Raw genomic sequence first — 24495 nt, 5'->3', positions numbered from 1 at the left:
CAGGAAAAGGGGAACGCCTCAGTCCTGCCCTTGCGGGGCCTGGGACCTCAAGTGTGTTGGAAGGGAGCGGCACAGACGGCGAGGGAACCACAACGGAATCAAAGTCCCTCTTTTATTCAATGCCGTCCAGCTGTACACAGCTCTACAGGGCGAACTCCGCCACTTCAGACCCCAAAGCCATCACGGCAAGTCGGTCAGGGGTTACAGGTGCCCGACGTAGCGACACTGAATCCCAACATGCAACGCGGCAGTGAGAGGCCGGAGGGGAGCGGCGGCCCCACCCTTCCATGTTGCATGTCGGGAATCGTAGTTTTAGTGGGTAGTCAGAATCCTGGAGCAGAGCCTGCCCCACCTCCAGAGCAGTGGATTTCAGGGACGGGGTAGGAGGCGACAGAGGCAGCAGCAGGGCTTAGAATGGAAAGACCTACGGGAGAATCCGAGGGGCCCGTCTACTAAGGGGGGGCGGCAAACCCTAAGAAGTCAGGAGCTCCAAAGTCCTGCTCCTGCAATTAAAAAAACAAAAAACAAAACCCAAAACAAAACAAAGCCCTCCCCTATTGTCTCCAGGGCCGGGGTCTCTGCAGGAGGGAGCTGCACAAAGCAAAAGCCAAGCCCAAGCAGGGGCAGACACATACTCATGAGAGTGAGGAGCAGGGGAGCAGGCAGGACAGGGAGTGAGGGCGGGCACGGTGCTTCCATAGGCACTAGACTCCCCTCTTCCTGCCGAAATGAGGAGAGGGGAGGGCCTAGACACAAGCCTCCCCACAGTTGGCACGGGTACCCCAGTTGGCATAAGTCTGGGAAGGTCAGGGAGGGAAGCCTTGGCAGGGCAGGCAGCAGCAGGGAAGAGGTGGCAGTGCCTTGGCAGGGACTTGGGAGCTGGTTCCTAGCACCTCACTCAGAGAGGGCGGGGGTATGGGGCCGACAGTCAGGGGGCAATGGCAGGGACAAAGCCAGTGTCCAGTGTCCCCGGGCCTTCCAGCTGCCAGGGCCAGCCTTCCACTCTGGAACTACTTTGAGTATAGAGTTGGCACCTCCCTTGGCCCTGCATAGAGCCAGGCAGCAAAATCCTGAGGGAGCCCTCCCATTCAGCTGATCTCAGCCACGTGGGGAGCCAATGACAACTTCTGTTCAGTGAGGACCCTGGGCCCTCCTCAGCCTTGGCTACACCTGTGGAAAGGAGAGGGAGGGAGAGCCTGGCTCAGAGAGAGAGGTAGGTCCATAACATTTCTTCAAGGATTACAGAGATAAAGGGACAGAAAAGCTACATTTTGAAAGGGGACAAACTGGGAACGTGATTTTTCAATACTTAACACATGAGGCATGTTCTATGTGCATGGGACTATGGGACTGGAGAATGATTCTGATTGTAAGTCACTGTCCTTTCTCTAAGGGGCAAAGTTCCCCACCTTCACTTTTAATGCCATTTCTGTCCTGGGAAGATGGTGATACTGTTTCTCAATGATGCATTTTATCTCCTGCTTGGGGTAGTCCTTACCTTGTGTACCTGGGGTGGCAGCTCATCTTCAGAGCCCTCCTCTGGCACAGGCTCAGGGTGCCTTGCTGCTGATTGCCCATCTTCTGCCCATCCCCCAAGGGGGAGGCGGGAGAAATGAGAGGGAGCCCGGGGCACAGTGCCTGAATCTAGGGAAGAAAACCAGGGCCAAAGATGAACAGAGTGGGCAAGGAATAACAGCCGACATACCAGTGTTTTAAGGTTTCCAAAAGGCTTTATGGCTATGTTCTCATTTGAACTTCTCCATCCTCTGAGATAACTATTCCATGAATCATTATCCTGGTGGCATAAGTATTTTACTGATGAAAAAATTTAAGGCTCTAAATAATTTTGCTCATGATCTTGTGATGCTCAGGTCTAAAGCAGAACTTGAATCCAGGATTGTTTTCCTTTGTCCCTTGTTCCCACTACCTCTGCTCCCTGGACTCTTTTTTCTCCAGCACACCTCAAGTTGTATCTGGTACCTGTGATCCCCCCGTATCGTCGCTGGAAGGCCCCTTGTAGAGCAGTGGTCTCTGGGGCTCCAGGCCGAGGAGCAGCACAAGGGTAGCTAGCTGATCGAGGGAGGGGGGGAGGGGCCCGAGAGCCTTCTACTCCCTCTTCAGGGGCGCTTTCCCCACTTTCATCACTCTCTCGTCGGTGCCACACATGCCGTTCTGGTTCTGCCTGTGCTTGCTGTTTGTGCAACTAGGGGAATCCAGGGGTTTAGTTAGCAGAGCATCAGAGGAAAATGGCACACCAATAACTCTGCTCTGCCATGTCTGCTGGTTTCCAGCCCCCTCTATCCACTTGTGCCTTTGCCTTCCAACCCTGTGTGCCCAGGGCCCAGCCTACTAACCTGGTGCATGTAGAGGGCGTGAAGGCTCATCTCTGTGGAAGCATACTCGGATAGGACGAGGCTCTGCAGCTGCCCCTCCCACACACTGCTTCCAGAACTGGCTGTTCGGGCATCCACCCTGTCACCCATACCCCCAAAACACAACTCTTATCACTGCAGCCTGAGGAGTCTGCTTCTCCAAAGCAGTGTCCCCTTCTCACTTGTTCCTGAGACCCAGACAAAAATGGGAGTTTTTTGCCTCCTGAGACCCAGACAAAATTGGGGTCAGTCCCCTCTCCTCCTCCCCTCTTTTACAGAAAGAAGAGCCCTTCTCTGCCCCTCACCCCTACTCACCCTGAGCTACTCAAAGTGCCAGGGACTCGACTTGTGGGGGCCTGGCTAGGCTGCAGTGGAGAGAAAGAACGAAGGGCAGAAGCAACTTCAGCACGATGCCTGGACCCCTGCAACTCCCGGGGCAGTGGTGGGCCTCGGCATGAAGAACCTGCCACCACATTTGCAATCAGGCTTAGTGGCTACAAAGAAGAGGAGTAAGTTTAGAAAATTCAGAGGAAGAGATCCCCTTGTTTTCCAAGGTTTTTTTGTCCAATTTTCTGGCCTCTTTCCTAGAAGAAGTGGGGAAGACTGTCCAACTCTAATCCTGTCTCTTACTCTAAACCTCACAGGCCAAATGCCCATTGTCACCCTTTGTTGAAGGTGGGTTTTGATAAGGTTCTGATGGCCTGTGCACTGGGTAGGGTCTGAGTTCTTCTGCCAAGCCAAACTACCTAGAGTCCATTCAGAGATGCCTTCATGCTCAGGGCTTTATCTCCACTTTAAGCTACCTCCCTCAATTCCCAATCGCAAAACAACAACAACAAAAAACGTACCTCTGACTCAGATTGTAAGGACTGGATGGAAGTGAAAAGGGCATTTTCAGGAAGGGGTCCCCCTGAGGGAACCCCAGCTGCAGCTCCATCTCGCTGAACCTGTTCCTTGAGGAAACCCAGGAAGGCTGTGCTCTCCCGAGGTGGCTGCCAGCCAGGATTTGTGATGGCAAAGTGCATTAGCGACAGCTCTGTCTTTCCATCCTCTGCCTGCTGATAGACTGATGCTTCTGTTTGGCCTCCAGACATCCACTGCCAAAGGAAAAAAACAGTGATAAAGAGAAATCATTATCACCTCACTAATGAACCCTTTCTCTTGCCCCTGTTCTAACAGTCTCCCCTAATCCACAAGTAGCCAATCAGTGGTGCTCTAACTTGCTGGGGGTACAATCATCAATGACAGAGATAGCCATGAGTCCTTCCCTCCCCCTCACCTGAGGATGACCGTGCTGTCGAACGTCCATCTGAGCAAAAGAGCAGGTGTCCCCAACCCCAACAACTTCGACAGTGAAGTTTCGGAAGAAATCAATTATTTCTAGGGCACGTGGGCGCAAGCAGAAGATTAAGATGAGAGGTGTGACGATAGGACTCAGTAGCTCCTCGACAATGAAGACCTGAAATGGAAGGGGCTAGGATTGGGTGCCAAGAAAGGTTCAGGAGAGACCTAGGGGCTCCCCCTTAACCTCAGCTCTACTCACCGCCTTATACTGAAAAAGTTGTGCAAACTCATCACGGGTCTGTGAGCGGTGGGCATTGCCCTGCCAATGGTCAGGCATATAGTGGATGTGAGCCAGGATCACTCGAAGCAGCTGCTCTGGGCAGAATACCATGTGCTGGTCTGGTATGAAGGACCTAGAAGCCAGATGGAATCCTGGTAATGGTTCCTATGTAACTACTATCTAATAGTGCAGTCTTCCTTCCACAGTTCCCTTCTGCCTGAGGCTGGAGGGCCCCACTCACCTGCAGACGGTGACAGCCACTCCCAGAAGCGTGACTGTGGTGAGTACATGCTCAACAGCCAGCACATCTTCGTCATAGATGGTGAGGGCAATGAGCACAGCCAAGATGGAGCCAGCAAAGAAAGCACCGTTCTTGGCCAGTAGCGTGAGAAGCGGGGACAGGAAGCAGTTCATGTACTTGGAGGCTGGCTTGTAGCCCCTGTTGAGTCGGGACTGCAGCTCATGCTCCAGCTCATTAAAGTGGCGGAGGTAGCAGCGACCATAGAGGGACCAGCAGCGGGCACCCAGGGCACCAGGCTCCCGTTTCAACACCTCTGTATAGCTGAAGAAGGCGTAGAGAATCTGCCAGATGAGGATGAGGGGGCAGAGCAGGAAGTTAGCAATGCCGATCCAGAGAATTCGAGTGCTGAGCCGCTGGGCCAGCTCTAGACGCTGGCCACCCCGCTTGTACTCAGCCTTGAGGCTCCATTCATTAAGAAACAGGGAGCCAGGCCCCCAAAAGAGAATGAGCTCAAAGTTGTACTTGAGGCCACGTGTGAAGAAAACCGCTTCCCCCAGGCCAGGCAGCCGGAAACGCAGTGGCAAAAGGGACTTGTTGACCAGTGCCACCATGTAGTTTTGGAAACGTAAGATGCGGTGGTAAATGTCAAGTTCTGTCAGCTCCCGCTTGTGAATACAGATCTGGTGTTCCTTCTGAGTTTGCACAATCCGTGCCTGTACTTCTTGCCATGTGCAATATGGAAGTGTGGACTGAAAAAAATGGAAGGCAAGGGCAGGGGAAGCCCAATTCCTTTGTTCCATCCCACCAGATGAATGACATTCTTTCCTCCCTGAATTCCCCTCCCTGTCTCCCCACCCCTGAGTCAGAAATCCTTGTTCATCCTCAACTCCTCCAGCCTGTCTTACCATAGGGATGCGTAGTGCCTGCAAGTAGAAGGAATGAATCTCCCAGTAGCAGAAGACATTGTAGATGAACTTGATGAGTCGGTGGATCCAGAAGACACCGGCAATAACCAGAATGGAGATAAGGGAGCCATTCTCCTGGATCCTGGTAAGGAAAGGAAGAGGCATGGAACATCCTGGCCCACCTATCCACTGATAGTCCCTTTATACAGACTGTCCCTGAGGGCCATACTTTGAGCTTGCTTCTATGACTGTGTTCCAGGACAGGGTGTGGCAGCAGGAGCTCCCAGTGTCCTCCACATAAATCCCCCCAATTGACTGACTATATGTCGGTAGTCAAAGTGGCCACTACCTTTGGCCTTGATGTGTTCTGACCTAGGTTAAAGAAAAATCCCTCTAATGAAACAGTGTGCTCAGAAACAAGTGCTATGTTTAAATTTTACAATTGCAGGAGAGACACCAAGGCCAACATTTAGACTTAAAACTTCTCTTCCTGAATGGTAAATTTCACAAAGAAAATTTTATATCTTACACATGGGGGGAACACGTTATTAAAAACAATTTAGTTTGTGGAGGGCCCCACCAAAAATCAAATAAGGTGTAGCTGTCTTGACTTTGTTATCAGCAGGGTCCTGCAGTTAGGACAAAGAGTCTCTTAAACTAAGATGTTTTGAATTCCTGAGGTGACCAGCTGCTTCCTCCAAATATGAACTGGAGCCACTGGGATCTTTATCACCTAGGTCCTTACCTGGCGCTGCAAACCTGGGCAGGCAGGAAAGCATCTGGCAATGTGACTTTGACAGGATCACTGGGGTGCAGACTGTGATTCACCATCTTGTTAGCAAAGAGGATGTCATAATCCACACAGCTGACCAGAAAGGTGGTAAAGGCCACCACAAAGAGGAATTGCCTAAGAGGAGAAAGTAGGAAGGTGTTTCTGTCTCCCACAGTATAAGAAAAAAAACAGTGAGAAAAAATGAAAAGAACAGGTACCAGATTAGAGTTATGATAGAGAAGGCTTTGGGGGGAGAAATGCCTTGGCCAGCAACTTGGGGAACATGTCCACTGTTTTTGTGTTATTATAAAGATGTTTGCAAAGTAAAGTTTCAAAAAGTGGGTTGAACAGTCTATATATAGAGTTAATGGTAACATGTGAGCCTTTTAGCTCTCAGTCTACTTACATGAGTTCAAAGATCTCTCCAATGAGCATGCAGGTAAAGCCATTCTTCTGGTGCAAATTATAGACGTGCCATAGCTAAGAAAGCACTTGGGATGAGTGAGAGACCAGGATTCCATAAAGTGGACTCCAAAGAAGCATCACTTAAAACCAGGACACCTTCCTCAGTCCCTCTTAACCCTCCATCTTTGCTCCTAGAAGCAGTTTCAATTCCACCCCTACACATCCCCATCAGGGCTCTGCTTGGAGAGCAGCTGAGTTTGGGTATATATCCCCTAACCCAACACAAAAGGATATCCGAGAGAAAAAGAGATCAAGGTTTTCAATGTGATGCCAGGGTGCTGTGGAAATAAGGAAAAGGAAGTTAGGATACCCCTTCCCCCTGAACCAAGGGAAAGACTCCCTATCCCAACACCTTCCCAGGGACTCACACTTGCTGCCCTCAGGGACATGCACTAGCAAGTCCTCTTCTCCAGGGGGCGAGTCACTGTAGGAGGCCTCCAGCCGTTGGTACTCTGTGTCAAATTGTGCCATCACCACCGCCTACCTGCCTTGTCCACCTCAAAAGAATGGGTACAGATAAGGGCTACTTTTGGTTCAGCATCTAGACCTTCCTAACTGAACAAGGAATGGGAAGATTTTCAGCTTGGTCTTTATCACCGGCTTCCTTTCTGCTATGGAGCTATAAATCAGGAAGAGCCCAGATTTAGGAGTTGTGATGGGCTTTGGATAAGCCATTCAACAAGGTTTTCTGGAGTTTCTATTGGCCTTAGGATATTTTTCTGACTTTTAGGTGTGGCCTATACATAAATGGGAATAAGTTTCACTTTCACTTGGAGGAAAGATTAATTTTCTCCTCCTCTACCAGAAGACCCTACCCAGCCACCTATTTTATAAAGCATTCTTTTCCCCTCTTTTCTACCTGAGGCTATCCCCATGCTTTTATAAGAATAAAAAAGGCAACGATAATTGATTGCTTCTAAGGAGGCACTTTTCCAACAAAGGGTTTACATAATTCTTGGGGAACCTACCCGCTCCATGGACAGCATTTGCTCTACTCCAGCGCTTGATGCCCAAGTGGTTCTGCAGCTGCAGGAGGAGGTGTTAGACAATGGGGGTGGGAGGAGGAATGAAGCCAACAGAGAAGGAATGAAGCTTGGGACGGGCCACCCCAACAGGAAGATGGCTGGGCACTGATAGTGGTAGTAGCTCTTCCTCTGGCTATGTGGACAGCAGTTAGCAGCACAGAATTTGGGGCTCCAGGACATGTGAACATCTACCTGCCCTAGGGAAACCTAAAATCTGTCCAGACCCAAGTTGAGGGTTCCCTAGCTATCCTCTGCTCCTGAACCTTACAGACTGATTAGCTCATCTACTGGGCACTACTAAGCCCCTAACACGGGGGACCAAGTGAAGCGAGCCCCCCTGGAATACGCTTCCCTTTCTGGACCTGTACCGCAGACGTGCCAGCACCTACCCGAGCCCTCTCACGGTCTAGGCACAGCCTTCCCGGAGCAAATCCAGAGTCGGCAGAGATTGGGTAGCCCTAGGTCACCACTGCCACCGGGTCGGGTTTCCCCGGTGCTGCCTCCCTCCCGGCCTGGCTTCCCAAGCCTTACGCGGAGGGGCCCATCCCCATGCTCGCCCTCTGCCCACCGCCTCGGCGCCTCCGGAGGCCCTAACCACGCACTCCAGGACCCCTACCTCCCGCCCCCTCCCGGGGCGCGCTCCCGCCCGCGCGTGCACAGTTATCAAAACACCCGGAGCGCGCGTCCCCGCCCGGTTCCCCCCAGTTACCCGCCGCACGCGCGCCCCCGCTCTGCTCCCTTCTCAACCCCCTCCTCCAGCCCCAGTCGTTCCAGGCTCAAGTGGGCACGTACGCCCCATCCTGTCCCGGACCCTCTGTCGCCGGTTACCGGTCCTCTGCTCTTCCTAAAGCCCAAGCGGTGGTGGAGGCGCTGGCGTCCGGGGCTCCGACTCCGGCCCCAACCCTGAGCACTAGGCCGGGCTGATGCCACTCATTGTCTCCCGCAGAAGTGCGGACCAATGACTACAAGGGGTGGAGATGCGACAACCAATCGCTTGCTACAGGGGTGGGACATGTGGTGTGTAGCGGGTGGAGATTTAGCGGAACCAATACAAGGCTACTTAGAGGGCGAGGCTAAGAGACGGCGCCGCGGAATGTCCTTCGTGGGGCCCTGTAGTGACGGACCCGAGGTGGTATTTCTGGGATCTGAGTGGGACTGAGGCGGCGTGGGTGCCTAGGGCCTAGCGCCCAGATCCTCTCGTGGGCCGCATCGACACTGTGCAGTCACCGCTGGGGCCCGTCGCCCTGGTAACGGACAGGGGGCAAAGGGCTCAGTCGCACCTGGGCTGTAGGTAGAAGTGGAAGCCGCTACGTCCGCTGCCGCCGCCATGCCGCCCGACCCGGTTCGAGTCCCGCCTCCGGCCTCGGTGTCCATATTTGATCTCGGTGCGGGTGCCCGGCTCCTGGAGGGCCTTCGCCTCGTGGGCCGAGCGCGGGGTGCGGCCTTGGTCCCGGCGGGTTCAGGTAGCTGCCGGGGCCCCGGGGGGGTGGGGGATGGAGGGTAGAGTTGGGGCCGAGCCCTGAGCGTTCCCAATGAGGGCTGGGGGGAGGGGCATGATTACGCGAGCCCAGACCCTACGCACCCCACTCCTTTGTTTTGGGGCAGAGGATGCGCTGTATTCGGCTTCACTATGCTGAAATCATCGGAAATCACCACACGGACCTGATTTTGTTGCAAAAAGGCCCTAGAAGCCCCGTAGACAACCATCGTCCTGGGGCTGCACTAGCACTTAAGGTTAGGGTGGGGGAGGACGACGACTAAAGACGGAGGAGCCCTTTTGGGTCCTCTCTCTTTAGGAGAGGAAGGACTTCAACACTGACAGGGTGACTTGTGGGTTTGACAGCCCCTAAAACTTCCCTCAAGTTTCTTAAACCCTTTACTCCAGAGTCAGAAAAAGAAACCAGGCTCAGGGAGCAGGTGTACAAGGGGCAAACCGAAGTGTCTGAGCGAATGTTTTGCTCAGCCTGTGTCCAGTCCTTCCAGAGCCGCCAGGATCAGGTGCAGAACCGCAGTGGGCAGGGGAGGGTACGGATGGGGAAATTGGGCATCTGGTGGTGTGATGCTGAGTCAGCTTTTGAGCCTAAACTTGGACTTTCCCTGTGCCTTTCCACCAGAGGGAGCATTACAGATTGGATTGGCATCGTTTCAATCTGAAGCAGCGACTGAAGGGTCAGCTTTCCCTTTCGGCCCATGAATTCGAGAAGCAGAGCTGTTCAGGTGACAAGTGGGGACAGGTACAGCACATGGATGGGTTCAGTTGGGGAATTGGGAGAAGGTTTGAGGGGTATAACACAAGCACTTTTCTTTGTCCTCAGGAGACCTCTCCAGCATCTCTGGTTCAGATGATTCCAACTCCAGCTCCGACTCAGACACAGAAAATGTGGAGTCAAAGGGCTTAGATCCGTTGGATGTGGAAGGGGCAGAGCTAGGAAGACCAGACCCCCTCCAGGGCTTTCACCCACACCGGGTCCTCTTCCAAAATGCTCAGGGCCAGTTTCTCTCTGCCTATCGATGTCTCCTGGGGCCTCGGCAGGCAAGTAACACCCTTGGTTTCTTTGTTAGCCTTAATCCCTTTACTCCTTCTAGTTTAGACTTCCATTTTGTACATTTGTTTCTCCCTCCTCCCCTCCTGCAAAGCCCTTTACAACCTAGGTTGGTGCTATTATCATCCCTATTTTACAGATGAGGAAACTAAGGCTGGGAATAGTTAAATAACTTTCCTAGTTATGTGGTGTCTAATGCTGAATTTGAACTTGGGTCTTCCTACTCTAGGGCCAGAACTATGCTGTAATACCTACTGCTTATAATGCTGAATCATTAAGTCCTGAGAGCAGGCTTAGTGAATGTTTCCTTTTATCCCTCTAGGACCCCGAAGAGGAGGCAGAGTTGCTATTGAAGGCCTTACAGGCTGGAGGTCCTCAATGCTGTGTGGTACTCATGGCAGCAGCTGGTCACTTTGCTGGTGCCATCTTCAGAGGGTAAGCAGGGATCCCATAGAGTTAGGTTCTCAGAAAATTCCTCTGGCCTTCCTGACAGAATATGCTGTTTATAGGAGAGACGTAGTGACACACAAAACATTTCACCGGTACACTGTCCGGGCACGGCGGGGAACAGCCCAAGGACTTCAGGATGCCCGTGCTGGAGGTTCTCGGTCTGCTGGAGCCAACTTGAGGCGATACAATGAAGCTGCACTATTCAAGGCGAGTCATTAACACCTTTCAGAATCTCTTCTCAAAATTTCCTTCCTCCACAATTCAGTTAAACATAAGTGGTATAGGAGGAACTCTGCCCCTCTTATAATCACCAACATTTATCTTTTTTTAAGGAAGAATTTTAGAGTGGAAATCTCCAGGGAGTTTAGTCCCTTTTTTAACCCTTCGATGTCTTCCCCCAATCTGTGATTCCTGAGTCACTGTCTGGCTGAAGGATAGAGCGTAGTCTGTGGAGCTGAGCTACTGTCTCTTCTAGGAGGTTCGAGAACTGCTGGCAGGGCCAGGCTGGGCAGGGCCACTGGGGGAGGCAGGGACTATACTGCTTCGAGCCCCCCGATCTGGCCGGGCTCTCTTCTTCGGGGGCCGTGGAGCACCACTGCAGCGGGGGGATCCCCGTCTCTGGCATATTCCCCTCGCTACCCGTAGACCTACCTTCCGAGAACTTCAGCGTGTGCTTCAGGCGCTGGCCATGGTGCACATTCATGGTGAGAGCCTAGTCCACATCTGCAGACTTTTCTTCCTACTCTATCACTCAAATTCGGAAAGGGGAACCATTTGGTCCCTGTGGGGGCTCCCCAGCCACATCTTTATGGCAAGGACCCTGGTATTCCTTCTCCTATTTGAGCCTATTGGGGAACCAACTGGTCACAATCTCCTGTTTTGGTACAGGAGAAGACCCAAGGGAAATGGCCAGATTGGATTCACCACAGACTGATTGGAAAGTGAAAAGTCAGAAAAAGACCAACATTCAGGAGAAGGATCCAGGTGGTAATGAGGAGGTCCTTGGGCTAAGTGGTGAGTTTCTCCTTGGGAAGTACAGGAGGTTTGTCTTATGCCTGGGAGAACTTTCCCTTTTGGGCATTTCAGCTGAAAATGTACCAGAACCTGAGTTTGTTTTCCTCTTCTTCCATTCTGTCATCTCTTTTTCTGTTGTATATATTGGACCCAGCCTTGTGTATATAAGACTACCGCCTCCTCAACTCAAATTTGTGATACTGGAATATGGGTGTTTGCCAGGGCAATTTTGATTTCTAGTTAGAGAATGAGGAGCCAAGTCAGTTTAGTGACCTCTCAGGGAAAGCCTAACATTTTTCGGCTTACTAAAGTCTGGCCGAGAGCTACTGAACTGACAGAATGTTAACACAAAACAATGAGCCTTTGGCTTTGCTAGTATACACTCTCTTGGATGTTCCTTTATTTCCAGTCACTAGAAATCTTTTGTCATGGGTGGGCTACTCTTCACATTGTAGATTGGCAGCCTTTTTCCTGTATTTGGTGTGGTACTTACTTATCACTGATGGTTGACAATAATTAAAAAAAAAAGTCAGTGATATAGTTTATCTATGCTTATATCCTCATGTACCTAAGCAGCCATGATGACATACTTTTTAAAAATTCAGTTTTGTAAGCGAATAATCTTATAAAACCAAAACCCCCAAATATATAATAGCCAAATGAACAAGTGATAAAGCATATGTTTTCATCTGCATTTCTATTCCATCAATCATGACTGCATACTTAAGTCCACTAACATGACTCACCATTTTCCTCCAGGGTCTGAAGGAGAATGCAGCCCCCCTGTGGAGCTAGAGCTGGTGGAATTGACACTGGGAACCCTGGATCTTCGTGAGTTTGAATTATTGCCCAAGCGGAGAAGAAGAAAAAGGAAGAAGAAGAGCCAGGAGGTTGCGGCTGGAGTAGACACAGCTTTACAATCCCCCCAAGAAACTGTGTCCCTTCCACAGATAGTCCAGGAAAACATGGTTCCTCTGCAACCTTCCCTGGAGGAGGTTGGAATCACAGGGCAGCAAGAGCTGTGGGATACTCTCTGGACAGCCTGTCGGGCAGGGGATCTTGGAACCCTGAAGCACCAGCTGGAGGCTCTCCCCTCGGACACTAGAATCTACTCTATGCTCAGTGCCCCATTGGGCTCTGGTGGTTGGACCCTATTACATGCAGCAGCTGCAGCTGGCAGGAGCCTAGTAGTCCAACTACTGCTGGAGAGTGGTGCTGATCCCACCATCAGGTGTGTGTAGGAAAAGAGTTCTATAGCTATGACAAGAGTAGATCCCAACTCTAAGATCCTTGAGCTGAGAGTTGTTTCCCTGGGTGACTCTGGGGAGAGGAGACACTGAACTGGTTCTCTGTATACTCCAGGGATTCCTGTGCTCGGCCCCCATACACAGTTGCAGCTGACAAAATGACACGGAATGAATTCCGCAAGTTCATGGGGAAGAATCCAGATGCGCACGATTACAGCAAGGCCCAAGTGAGCTGGGAGGGTGAAGTGGGCTTGTGGGCTTGGCATCTGAAGGCTTCCCCAGCACCTTAGACCTTTTTGATTCTCCCCAGGTCCCAGGGCCCCTGACAGCAGAGATGGAGGCACATGGAGCTGCTCGGAGGAGGGAGCAGAAGGCGGCAAGGCGCCTCCGGGAGGAGCAGCGACGAAAACAGCAGGAGCATGAGAAGCATGAGCAAGAGGAACAGCAGAGATTCGCTGCTCTCAGTGACCGTGAGAAGGTGAGGTGGTAGCCTCAAGAATGATCCTCCTGTCTAACCCTGCATTTCCCAGAGGTGGGGGCCTCTTCTGAAGTTGGGCCCTCCACACCCAACCAGGGTCCCTTACCCAGAGGGGTGTAAGGTCCTCACTGTGGCTTATTCTTCTCATCAGAGAGCTTTGGCTGCTGAAAGAAGGCTAGCTGCCCAGATGGGAACTCAGACTCCCAGGTATGGAGGTGAGGGCAGGTGTGAGACAACAGGGCAGGGGTTTGTGGGGCAGGGGAAGACTTGAATACCTGGCAAGCTCTGTTTTTTTCTTTTCTCCAGGCGCTGTTGGGTTTGTGGGGCATCTCTTCTGGGGCTTGTCCCCTTTCACTACCTTGACTTCTCCTTTTGCTCTACACGGTGTCTACAGGAGCATCGAAGGGGAAGACCACTCTCTTGATCTCTCATTACCCCTGTCCAGGCCCATGGTGGGGGAATGAAAGCTTCAGACTGGCTTTAGGTCTCTTCCCCCAACTTCTAGTCCACCCTCACTCATACCTCTGTTATGGTAACAAAGGATGCAAAATTAGCCAAAGTAATAGAGGCTTGGAAAAGTCACAGCAAAAATAGGGGCAATGACATGTGTGGAGGGAGAGGGTACTGTGTCTCTGAAATTTAATGCAATAAAATTTGATAAAGAAACACTATTTCAGTTGTAAATTGCTATCCTCTCTGCCAGAACAGTCCTCAGGAAAAGCCACTGAGCCACCTCACAACCCAGGTCTTCTTCACTTTAGGCCTAAGATGCCTTCACTGGGCCAGGGAGGGCCCTTCCCTGGAGCAGTCAGCCAGAGGTTGGCATCAGTATATTTAGTGGAGAGTGGCATTAAACAGAGGTCTGTCCAGAAATTGGATTTGTGTCCTAGGAGGTGCATGCTCCAGCTCCAGCAGTGTGATGATGTTGGGGGTCCCTGTAGGCAAGAGCAGGGGTCCTGGCACGTAGAGTGACTGCTGTGGGCCTCGCCTTGTCCAGTAACGGCCCAGGTTAAACCCATTAATCCAGACCTGGCCCTAGTAGGAGAAGGGAAGACTCAGGACTCCTAGTGAAAAGGCAAATCCCTTCCATAAGACTTCCAGATAAGGTAGGGAGGATTCTGTCCTCAGGATCATTATGTTCCCTGTCCCTCCATCCTAACAATACCTTGGTCCAGCCGGGAAGGTATAGAAAGGTGTCCCAAGGTGGACCTGGGAGTTGAAAAGTCGCTGAGTAGAAGGCTGGACCAGAGGAAGACTTCAAATTGAGCTCTTGGGTCTCAAATACCCTATTCTTTGAATCCATAAGGGCATCAATATTCAGAGGAAAGAGCAGCCAGTCAGTGAGGACAACGTCCCCCAGGACCAAAGGCTGTATCAGGCCCTGTGGGTTGGGCAAATGAAATGTTACTGATGTTCCAAGTTAAACTAACAAATTCAAGCACATAGCCCTGGAGGAAAGAGAAGATCTCTTGGTTCCATTTTCCTCCCCCCACTTCTACTACCCACTCCCCTTTTTCTTCAGGGACCTTAATGAGGTAAGACATGGGTCTGGCTCCCCTTTCAGGTATGACTCCCTTAAAGATCAGAAGACCTATGGGGAGGTTGGTTAAGACTGTTTCTAGCTGTCCCACCTTAAAGTCACTGATGTTGTACCCAAAGCTGATCCTCCCCATATTCTCCAGCAGCACATCCAATGTGGATCCTGCCTGCCCTGTCATAAACAGTGCTTCATCCTTGTCTCGTTCCAGAATGCCCTGAGACACCTGTGAATGGGATGGGGTAATAAGAAGCAGTAAGTACAGCCCTAGCTGCCGTCCCTCTACCTTATCACACAAACCTCCCAGGACACCTGCCCAGGCACCTATCCATTCTACAACCTCCATCCGCTCACACAAAGAAAGGCTAAGACTAACCCCTGAACTGGGGGGGTGGAGGGCAGGAAAGGAATGGGAAGTGGGAGGGTTCAGGAGGAAGAGACTCTGAGGGGTCTTGGAATTGAACTCTCACCCCATCCAACATCACATAGGCACGGTCACGGACACCATTGTTCTTTACCCAGAGTGGGGTTGGTTTTGTCAGGTTCTGGGGCAGTTGTGTCCTGTACAGTAAGAAGCCATAATCCTAGTATTGAGGAAGGAAGAAGTTAAGGTGAGCTATGAAAAAACATGGGAGTTTCAGGGAACTCTGGCAAGATGGAGTAGGGATGTTGGAGGATGTCAAAAGCTACCTGGAGAAGGGTAGGTTGCCTCACCTGCTTGACAGCCTCAAAAGTTAGGGGTAAATGACTTTGGATGGGCTCATCAGGGCACAGGACATTTAGAAAGTTCAGCAGGTCACCAGCCTACAAAACCAGAGGGAAGGGGAAGAACAAAAGAGGGGAAATTAGAGGGTCTGGGGAAGAGGGACAGAACCCCAAAGATGGGTGGAACCAAATGAAGAAGTGGGATAAGAATCTTACCAGCTTCAGGGTCACAGGTCCAAACTTCATCTTGGGGCTGGGGAGGGGAAAAGGCCCCAAGGGAAGTTCCTGGAACTAAGCCCAACATTGATTCTTCAGGAGTCAACAAGAATAAGAAAACCCCAATGGTAATGACCCACCCTTTTCCAGAGTTACACAGTTACCACCCCAGCTGAAAAAAACCACCCCATGCTTTGAGCCCCTTAAGTTCCTCAAGAGAAGACAAGGGATCTATAGTACTGACAGGTACCTTGCTGATGACACTTTGGATGACAAGTAGTTTGGGTGTGGGATCTCCAGCTTCAGAGAGAGGTGCATCATAGTCATAACTGGTTGTGACAGGCTGATAGATCTTCTTAAAATCAGCACCTGGGAGATTAGAAGAAAAACTTTGTCCCAACTGCTGAGAACTGCAGTAGAGGAGTGGCAGTAATTAACCCCCTTTAGCTTCCCTCCCTCACAGTTTGTCCTTCAAATGCAAAAGTGCCTCCATTTCTGAGTTGTTTTTGCTTCCAGCAAGTGCTCTGGACTCACCACTCCAGTAGCCAAAGTTGGTGCCTCCATGGAACATGTACCTGAGACAGACAAGGACAAGAGAGTAAATGTGGTGTGGGTTCTCTGCATTCAGAAAGTTGACAAATAGTACTATCCCCATCCTCAGCTACCATCCCCAACCTTTCCCCCATATCCCACTTACATGTTCACATTTGCTCCCAACTCCAGCATATTCTGTAGTCCATTGGCCAAGGTCTTTGTATCCCATTTTGAATGATTCCCACCCCAGTAGTCTAGCCATCCTGTGTAGTACTCTGAGTTCACCTGAAGAGTAAAATGAAAAGATGGGAGACAGAGAAAAGAAAAGGGAACCAACCGCAACCATCTTTCTGAGTATTGTCTTCTGGCTCCCCTTCCCCGCCCCCCTCACCAGGGGCCCATTGGGCTCATACTTCTGCTGCATGGCAAAGATCTCAGTCATGTTGTCATCTGCAGTAGGAATGAAGGGGTATACGATGTTACAGGTCAGAGTTTACCTTCCCCAGACCCCACCCCTACCCTCTCTCCTCAGGAGACCTGGGCCAAAATCCACAGTAGAATAGAGACCCTGTAGGGTTCCACAGCTGAAGCCACGTGGCCCATCTGTGGTAAACAGGAAGATCTGATCCCCCAGCAGTGCTCGGAATAATCCAGCCAGGTGTCTCATGTATCTAAAGTCACAGGCAAAGTAGCTGCCATATTCATTCTCCACCTGTTAAGAGGATGAGATAGTAAGCTTGGACTTCAGACTAAAACAGTCTTCTTTTCCCTACCCTCCCAAATCCTCTTCTCTCTGCACCTGGACACTGATGATATTGCCCCCGTTGTGGTACAGCCAGGGCTGTACCATGGGCATCAAGACATGGAACCAAGAGTCCACTGCAGCAAGGAAATCTAGGAAGAAGGAAATCTGCCTGAGCTTCCCCATGGCCTTTCTCATTAGATAGCCATCGACTCTCCTGGAACAGAAACGTCACAGCTCCAGAGCATCCTTCATCTTGGGCAAAACTCAGAACTAAGCAAGCACCCACCTTACAGCTCACTGAGACCCTGAGACAGGAAGCCTTGAAGTTCAGCACCTGGGAGTGTTACAAAGATGAGGTAAAGCCATACAGTTGGTTATCAGTACAGACTTAGGGCACTGACTAAAGAAAAAAGGAAGGATGTGGAGTAGAAGAAAAAAGTAAAAGAGCAGACAAAAATTCAGAAACATATATACAAGACAGGAAGAGTGGCATGCCACTGTAGTTGGTCCAGATGCCATTCAGCAGGAGCAGAGCCGCAAGTTCTTTCCTTCTTACCTAAAGACCAGCCATGGTATTCTGGATAGACAGACAAGATGAGAGCTGATGACCTTTTGTCACCAGAGGGATTCTGCCTAAGCATCACAAAACCTGCTCAAATGATCATGTATATCTTTATTTGCATTACATTTTCAGTCAGAAACTATATTTTGTCTTTGTGTCCTTAATGCTAGCATGGTGCCTTTAAACACTTGTTGGATTGGATTGAAATGGATAAAAACATTTCCCAAGGAGGTGCTAAAGTACTTTTAATAAAAGGAGCTATGACTAATCACTAAAGGGTGAAGAGAGGCATTTCTCTCCCCTTTGAACAATAAAGAACTGTTTAGAGACTGAAAATTATGAAAATCTCTTACCATCTAGACTATCTAAATGTGCTATGCTTGAGTTTCTTAGGAAATGTCCCTTTTATTCAGCACTAAATCATGGTATTTTATAGATGAAAGAGAGCTAAGAAGTTATCTAGCCCAATCCCCAATGTGAGTCGCAAAACCTACAATATCTGCAACAAGTAATTACCCAAGCCTGTGCCTGAAGGCCCCTTAGTGATGGAGATTTTTCCCAAGATCCACTTCTGGACAACTAAAAGACACTATCTGAATATCAGTTTAGGGTGGTGCTCTTCAATCCTTTTCCATTCTGTAGTACTTACACATGACCAACTTGTTAAGAGACCTTCCCAAGGAGCTCTACCTAGGAAGATTCCTTGTTTCCTGTCCAGCTGAATGACTTGATAAGAACAACTAGAAACAGGTCCTAAACCCCGTAGATGGCAGGAAACATAATGGGAAGGGTCTCTCTATAGCAAGGTTCCCTGCCATCTGGCCCAGCTGAGTCAAGGCTGATTTTCTTTAGATAACAACCCAAGTAGAGAAGGTCAAATGACAAAAAAAGGTCTTGTCAGTTGAAAAGTGCTAGTTAGGATCTACTTACCAGGTCCATTTGTAAGTATCTGGGATGTCCTAATGATTTAGCAAACCTATAATTACCACATTGGCCACCCCTTTTTGGTTTTTAATGCCCAACCAAGCCAAACTTCTGGTCTTTCATATGCTTCAATTCTGGACTTTAATCCCCAGACTCACCTGGATCTGAGGTTCTTAGGACAATTTCAGGGTTTTGAAGCAACCAGGCTGGGAGACCTCCCTGAGGGCATAAAAACAAAGATATAGAAAGAGGTAAAAAAGGAATTAGAAGATGGAAGAAGAAGGGGCATGGAAGGGCAGCTAGGTGGTGAAGTGTATAGAGTACTGGGCTTGGATCACAAAGACCTAAGCTCAAATCCAGACTCAGCCACTTACTAGCTGTAGGATTCAAAAAGAGTAGGGACACTGAGGGAGAGAGGAAAAGGAGAGGGAGAAGGAGAGAGACACATACAAAGAAGAAAGCTCTGATTGTCAGTACAAAAGTCATGAGTTTTGTCTTGTCCCCTCTCCCACTCACCATTTCCCACTCTGCACAAATGTAGGGGCCAGGCCTCAGAATCACCAACAAGTCCTCATTGGCGGCTGCCTTCAGAAATGCCACCAGATCTCGATTGCCCTGGAAGTTGTAGACTCCAGGCTGTGGCTCATGATAGTTCCAAGGCACATAACTGGGGAGAAAAGGGAGGGCTCTAGGGAGCCTCCTGTCAATAGCTCCTACCAGCAGTAGCTCAGGAACCTCAGGAGTTTCTATCATTCTTTTTCTTGTCACTACCAGCTAGCCTAGACAAATTTTATGAGTCTTGGGATTCCTCCTCTATAAATGAGGGGCTTTAGGTTTGACCACTAAAGCTTCCATGCTTGAAGTCTGCCACTCCTGACCTCTCCCACCCCCACCCTGCCATGGCCTTACCCCACTCCCTGCAGTCATTCCCAGGCTGCCCAGCTCCAATCAGAGGGGATCCCCTCTCTCGGATTCGGGATTGGGAAGCCCCTTACACCTGCACTGCGTTGAGGCCGCTCATGCGCATCTTGTGGAGTCGGTCAGACCAAAGCGGGCTGGGGACCCGGGAGTAATGTATGCTGCCTGACACATAGCGGAACGGGACTCCGTCAAGCAGGAATATGCCTCTCTGTCGATCCACCTCGAAAGACCTGGGGGCAGCCTGGGGGTGGGGTAAACCGAGGGTCGCGCGCGATGCCTCCCATCCTCCCCTACTCCCAGGGGCCTACCCTCCCCCCGCCCCATTCCCGCTCCCGGAGACACTCCTGCCAGCTCCGCAGTCCAAGGCCCAGGCTTACTTCCTGAAGAAACTGGAGCAGGAAAAGGAGACAGAGCTGCGACCCAGGGGCCATGGCGAAGCCAAGACTTCCGAGCTCCAATCCTGCCTCCAGCCCCGTCACATGACGCGGCTCCTGGGAGGGCACAAGAGCAAGCGGGGGAGGGGTGGGGGGGGTTATAGGGAGGACAGACGGAGGTGGCCGTCAGGGCGGGTCTCCGAGCACCCCCTCCCCAGCCGCCTCTCCTTCCTTCCCTGCGGGAAGATGCTCCTAGACCAGTCGGCCTCCCCACTTCTAGCAAATAAAAAACAACCCCTAAAACTAAATGTGGGATGAATGGATGGATGGCCTGAGGCACAGGATGAAGCTGCGGGGGGGGGGGGGGGGGGGGAAGGGCGAGGGGGAGAAGAGGTGAGGGGGGAAAGTGGGAAACTCGAGGGGCCCAGATCGTGATGGGAGAAGGGAGAGGGAAGGGGCTGTCTCTAGAGGTTTCTCCAAGTTTGGTTGCCTGCGGGACTCTGAGGAGCCCGACGGATCTCCGGGAGAAGGTCCTCAAAGCCCCAGGCACGGAGGGGACCAGGGTGCGGACTAGTCCAGCTCCCCCCACTCCTACCTCCGGCATGAGGAGCCGCCCGTCCCAAGGGCCAAGGGCCTGGCTAGGCCTTCGCCGGGAAGCTCCGGGCCAGGAGCCGGGCCCCTGCAGAGGGGCGTCCTCCCGCGGCCCGTATGCAGGCCCTGGGGCCCCAGGCGCGCATAGCTCCCAGTGCCGCGCGGTTGCTAGGATACCAGGGGCCGTTACCGAGGCGCGGGGAGATGACGACATTCCACCACCTACCGCCGTCGCCGCTGCCGTCGTCGCCGCCGCCGCTCGCGTGCCTGGGTTGGGTTCGTGGCACCTCGGGCTCCCGGGTGGGATCCCTGCTGAATGGGGGCAGCTGGAGCAGCCCCCCCCCCCCCCCGGGGAGTGGAGAAAGCAGAACCCCCCCAACTGAGGGACCGGGCGCCTTCTCCCCTCCCCCGTCCTTCCCCCACCCACTTCCTGTGCTCTCCCCTGCCCCTCTCCCATCCCCCCTCCTTGATCGATCGCGAGGCGCCCCGGGGCTCCCCTCTTCCTCTCACTCCCGGGAGTCCTTGGGGGCTGGGCTCTTCTGGTTGGGGAGGGTTGCTGCATGGGGACCCTTGCGTGCTTCCTGTGGGTCTGAAGCCCTAGGTCCGATCTCTGCTTTCTGCCATCCCCCCACCCCCTCCCAGCGGGGCATGGTCTACGACTTCTTGGGCCTCTTCCAGCCTGATCGGTGACCCCATCATTCTGTGATCCCTTTGCAGCCCCTTCGACGACTTCCCTTGGAGCATTTGCTCATCACTGCCCTCCTCGGTGGGCAGCTGCTGCCCCTGCCCTGAGGATGACTAAGGCACCATGGGTCACACACTGTGTATCTGCTCCCGAGGGACCCTCACAATCGACAACAAGAGATACCTCTTCATACAGAAACTGGGAGAGGGGTAAGGGCCTGCAGGGTCAGGGTGATTGTAAGTGTGTTGGGAGGAGGGCCAAGCTGGGACAGAATGTAGGATCAAAGATATCAGAGCTGGAAGGAACCTGGGGTCATCTCAGGTGATTTCCTCATTTTACAGAGGAGAAAACAAGCCCAAGGAGTTTAGGTCACTTGCCCAAAGTTCCATAAGTAACATCAGAAATGGAATTTGAACCCAGGTTCTCTGACTGTTCTAAGTTCTATCAATCCAACCCTCAGAACTTAGTCCAGTGAGAACAGGAAGTGTTGAGAAAGCTGTTTCCAGTTTTTGTCCTGTCCATCTACAAGATATAGTCTTGCCTTCAATATTTCTGGAGCTCCTCTTTTTGGAGGTCTCTTCCATGGGTGGAAATGCAGGAATTGGGCATATTTCCCCCTAGAAAACTTATTAGTATCTGGGCATTGTATAATATGGGCATGGCCCTTTTTTGATTCTGAGTGGATTCAGCTATGTGGACCTGGTGGAGGGTCTGCAGGATGGGCATTTTTATGCCTTGAAGAGAATCCTGTGCCATGAGCAACAGGACCAGGAGGAAGCACAGCGAGAAGCTGACATGCATCGACTGTTTCAGCACCCCAATATCCTTCGCCTTGAAGCCTATTGCTTGACAGAACGGGGCTCCAAGTGTGAGGCTTGGCTGCTTCTGCCCTTCTTCAAGGTGAGACTAACCTTTGGTTGAGGGTGAGGTATGAGCACAAGGCTTTGGGTTTTCACATCAAAGACCCAGGTTACCTTTGATAGAAGACAGGGCCCTAGCCTGGCAAATAGGAAAGCCCTATTAGGGGAGAAGGAAAACATACTGGAAGAGCCTTGTGTTTTGCAGAGGGGTACATTATGGAATGAAGTGGAAGGGCTGAAAGACAAAGGCAGCTTCCTACCGGAGGATCAGATCTTGCTGCTGCTGTTGGGCATTTGCAGAGGCCTAGAGGCCATTCATGCCAAGGGTTTTGCCCACAGGTTAGTGAAAGGTGATATATGGCTGCCGTGGAAGGTGTGGTAGGAGGGAGGAGATGGGGTATACACCAAAGGAAGGCGAGAGGCCTTTTTTTTTTTTGCTCTCTTAGCCTCTTGTAGTACTGGTGAATTCAGTAATCCTTAATTGATGGCCATTCCTTTTCCTATAGGGACCTGAAACCAACCAACATTTTGCTTGGAGACGATGGGCAGCCAGTGCTAATGGACTTGGGCTCCATGAATCAGGCACGAATCCAAGTGGAAGGCTCCCGACAAGCACTGGCCCTGCAGGTAGAACCCTGTGATTTGGCTGAGGGATGCTGGAAGCGAGGTGGGGTGGGGCTGGCACTGCAAGACAGATTGCCCTCCTCAGGTCCTGACATGTACCACCGCCTGTCCCTTTGAACATGGCGTCGGGGTGACTCTTAACCATCTTCTACCTCCTAGGATGGTCTTTTTTTTCTAGGACTGGGCAGCCCAGCGTTGTACTATCTCGTATCGTGCCCCTGAACTCTTCTCTGTACAGAGCCACTGTGTCATTGACGAACGAACTGATGTTTGGGTAAGCCTAAAAGGAGTCAGAGACTTTATATCTACTTTGGAATGCCTCCTTAAGGGAAAAATAGGGGACTTTTGTCTTACTTTCTATAGCTTGGGGCCCCAGGAAACCTGTCATATTCCCCTCCACTTCCTTCCTATAAACTGGTGGCAGTGCACAGGAAGTGGTATAGCTAGGGTCTCTGGGCAAGAGTATATAGGTCTGGAGCCATTCTGCCAGAGCTCTGGCTGTGCTCCAAAGGCAGGCAAGATTCTTTTTTATTTAAAACCCTCACCTTCTGTTTTAAAATTGATACTAAATATCAGTTCCAAGGCAATAGTCTGGACAGTTGGGTTACATGACTTGTCCAGGGTCACACAGCTAGGATGTCTGAGGCCTGATTTGAACCCAGAACCTCCTATCTCCAAGCCTGGCTCTTTCTGTCCCAGAGCCAGGGAAGATTCTAAACCAGAAGAACAAGAACTAATTTCCTTCAGTTCTGTCCAGTTAGATCTGTGCAGCTGTGGCAGCCCTTCTTTCCCCTCCCCATATGAGCATAGGTAGCTTCCTTTCCCCACAGCTAGGAGTGGGGGGTATACAGCACTTCAAATTGTCTGGTCTAGTACACAATTCATAAATGTTTGTTGATCGATACAGGCCCCTGAATCCCCTTTCCTAGAGGTCATAGATGTGTGCTCAGTCCCTAGGTTGTGTGCTGTTTGCTATGATGTTTGGAGAAGGCCCCTATGACATGGTGTTCCAGAAAGGGGATAGTGTGGCCTTGGCAGTACAGAACCAGCTGAGCATTCCCCAGAACCCCAGGTGAGGAGGGGGAGCCATTCTGGAAGCTAAAAACTTTCTTCTGTAATGTTGAAGGCCTCTGTACCTTAGGGGATGGAGGTGTGCATGTGTATATATGTGTATCTTGCCACATTTGTACTCCTCAGGCATTCCCCAGCCTTACGGCAGCTACTGGCCTCCATGATGACTGTGGACCCCCAGTGCAGGCCGCATACTTCTCTCCTTCTCAGTCAATTGGAGAGTTTGCAGCCCACGGCTCCAGGCCAACATACCACCCACATCTGACAGCCCTGGAGAGTGTGTAGTCAGGCCAAGAACGTGGACCTTCGTATAAAAGGGAAGTCTTTTTCCTCAATGGGACTTTCAGAATAACAGACTCTGATCCACTATCCCAATACAGAGGTGCCTCTGAGCTCCTCCCCACAAAGGACCAAGAGTGGGTCCTTGAGAAGGGACCTGGCTGCCCCAGAAGTGCAAAAATGGTAGCACACGGCATGACTGGGCCTTTTGAACTGGACCACTAGGCTCCCATCATGGTCTGCCCCCAAATTTGGTGGGGGGGTGGGGGGAGTGAAATAGCATCTGAGAACATGTAAATACAGAAGTAAAGCTAAAACATGGCCTTTTATTTATCTCTTGTTTTTGTTGAGGGAAAGGGGGAGTGGGAGAAGAAAAGGTATCAAAGGCCCCTTGTTCTTTCCAGTGATGGTAGATGAGAATGGGAGGGGAAAAATAGCCTTCCCTGCCTGAGGCCTGGGCTCTGATACCAGCCCTCTAGGAGGCTGGCCTGGAACAACTTCAGGCTTGAGATCCCAAAGGCCCAGCTAAAAGTGGGCGGCTTTTCCTTCCCTTCCTGAATCTCTGGGTGGATCTGGCAAAGCTGAGTGACTCAGTCGGTGGGCCAGCAGCAAATTCTGGGATAGCAACAGAACAGGTCTCGACAGCTGTTGGCAGCAGCCATTTTAGCCCAGGCTTCTTACATGCCGAGTTAATGATTAATAAGCAGCTGTGTGGCAGTGCCCAGCTGCCCCCTCCTGCAGGGCTTGCTGAATAAACAGGGGCCCAAGCATGGTTGTGCCTCTACTCTACT

At 51.3% G+C, this 24495-nt stretch overlaps 4 protein-coding genes across 27 annotated transcripts; 2 read left to right on the top strand and 2 right to left on the bottom strand.

Moving 5' to 3' along the window:
• Window positions 1-98: 98 nt before the first annotated feature.
• ATG9A (autophagy related 9A) lies at window positions 99-8759 on the bottom strand. 20 transcript variants are annotated; one of them, XM_056808152.1, is made up of 16 exons: window positions 8625-8759; window positions 7288-7345; window positions 6688-6816; window positions 6554-6597; window positions 6261-6325; window positions 5828-5989; window positions 5083-5224; window positions 4178-4926; window positions 3916-4069; window positions 3652-3831; window positions 3221-3469; window positions 2688-2866; window positions 2355-2472; window positions 1981-2203; window positions 1499-1644; window positions 99-1170 (listed from the first exon to the last, which is right to left on the bottom strand). In XM_056808152.1, exons 3-16 carry the CDS (start codon window positions 6788-6790, stop codon window positions 1165-1167), a joined length of 2520 nt encoding a protein of 839 aa, XP_056664130.1. In that variant the 5' UTR covers window positions 6791-6816; window positions 7288-7345; window positions 8625-8759; the 3' UTR covers window positions 99-1164. The 20 variants fall into 20 exon arrangements, with proteins under 20 accessions (XP_056664130.1, XP_056664127.1, XP_007501743.1 ...); XM_056808149.1 differs by having other exon boundaries at window positions 99-503; XM_007501681.3 differs by lacking the exon at window positions 8625-8759 and adding an exon at window positions 8054-8317.
• Window positions 8672-13747, top strand: ANKZF1 (ankyrin repeat and zinc finger peptidyl tRNA hydrolase 1). Of its 2 annotated transcripts, none has more exons than XM_007501686.3 (13): window positions 8672-8807; window positions 9230-9342; window positions 9459-9561; window positions 9660-9877; window positions 10210-10322; window positions 10397-10544; window positions 10813-11041; window positions 11226-11351; window positions 12111-12582; window positions 12714-12825; window positions 12909-13076; window positions 13228-13283; window positions 13383-13747. In XM_007501686.3, exons 1-13 carry the CDS (start codon window positions 8672-8674, stop codon window positions 13498-13500), a joined length of 2112 nt encoding a protein of 703 aa, XP_007501748.2. In that variant the 3' UTR covers window positions 13501-13747. The 2 variants fall into 2 exon arrangements, with proteins under 2 accessions (XP_007501748.2, XP_016280563.2); XM_016425077.2 differs by having other exon boundaries at window positions 13228-13291.
• GLB1L (galactosidase beta 1 like) lies at window positions 13686-20919 on the bottom strand. Of its 3 annotated transcripts, none has more exons than XM_056808158.1 (17): window positions 20412-20918; window positions 19598-19711; window positions 19295-19461; window positions 18816-18966; window positions 18458-18518; window positions 16868-16962; window positions 16606-16780; window positions 16460-16518; window positions 16232-16353; window positions 16069-16109; window positions 15785-15903; window positions 15535-15609; window positions 15328-15417; window positions 15084-15197; window positions 14708-14839; window positions 14242-14457; window positions 13686-14111 (listed from the first exon to the last, which is right to left on the bottom strand). In XM_056808158.1, exons 1-17 carry the CDS (start codon window positions 20745-20747, stop codon window positions 13911-13913), a joined length of 2268 nt encoding a protein of 755 aa, XP_056664136.1. In that variant the 5' UTR covers window positions 20748-20918; the 3' UTR covers window positions 13686-13910. The 3 variants fall into 3 exon arrangements, with proteins under 3 accessions (XP_056664136.1, XP_056664138.1, XP_056664137.1); XM_056808160.1 differs by lacking the exon at window positions 20412-20918 and adding an exon at window positions 20190-20399; XM_056808159.1 differs by lacking the exon at window positions 15535-15609 and having other exon boundaries at window positions 20412-20919.
• STK16 (serine/threonine kinase 16) lies at window positions 20354-24033 on the top strand. Of its 2 annotated transcripts, none has more exons than XM_056808162.1 (8): window positions 20354-20461; window positions 20903-21079; window positions 21560-21770; window positions 21936-22069; window positions 22237-22357; window positions 22533-22628; window positions 23305-23426; window positions 23552-24033. In XM_056808162.1, exons 2-8 carry the CDS (start codon window positions 20994-20996, stop codon window positions 23688-23690), a joined length of 909 nt encoding a protein of 302 aa, XP_056664140.1. In that variant the 5' UTR covers window positions 20354-20461; window positions 20903-20993; the 3' UTR covers window positions 23691-24033. The 2 variants fall into 2 exon arrangements, with proteins under 2 accessions (XP_056664140.1, XP_056664139.1); XM_056808161.1 differs by having other exon boundaries at window positions 21551-21770.
• Window positions 24034-24495: the final 462 nt, after the last annotated feature.

This window comes from Monodelphis domestica, chromosome 8 (genome assembly GCF_027887165.1).
Source record: "Monodelphis domestica isolate mMonDom1 chromosome 8, mMonDom1.pri, whole genome shotgun sequence".
Taxonomy (NCBI): Eukaryota; Metazoa; Chordata; class Mammalia; order Didelphimorphia; family Didelphidae; genus Monodelphis; species Monodelphis domestica.
This window is presented reverse-complemented; position numbering and strand designations above follow the sequence as displayed.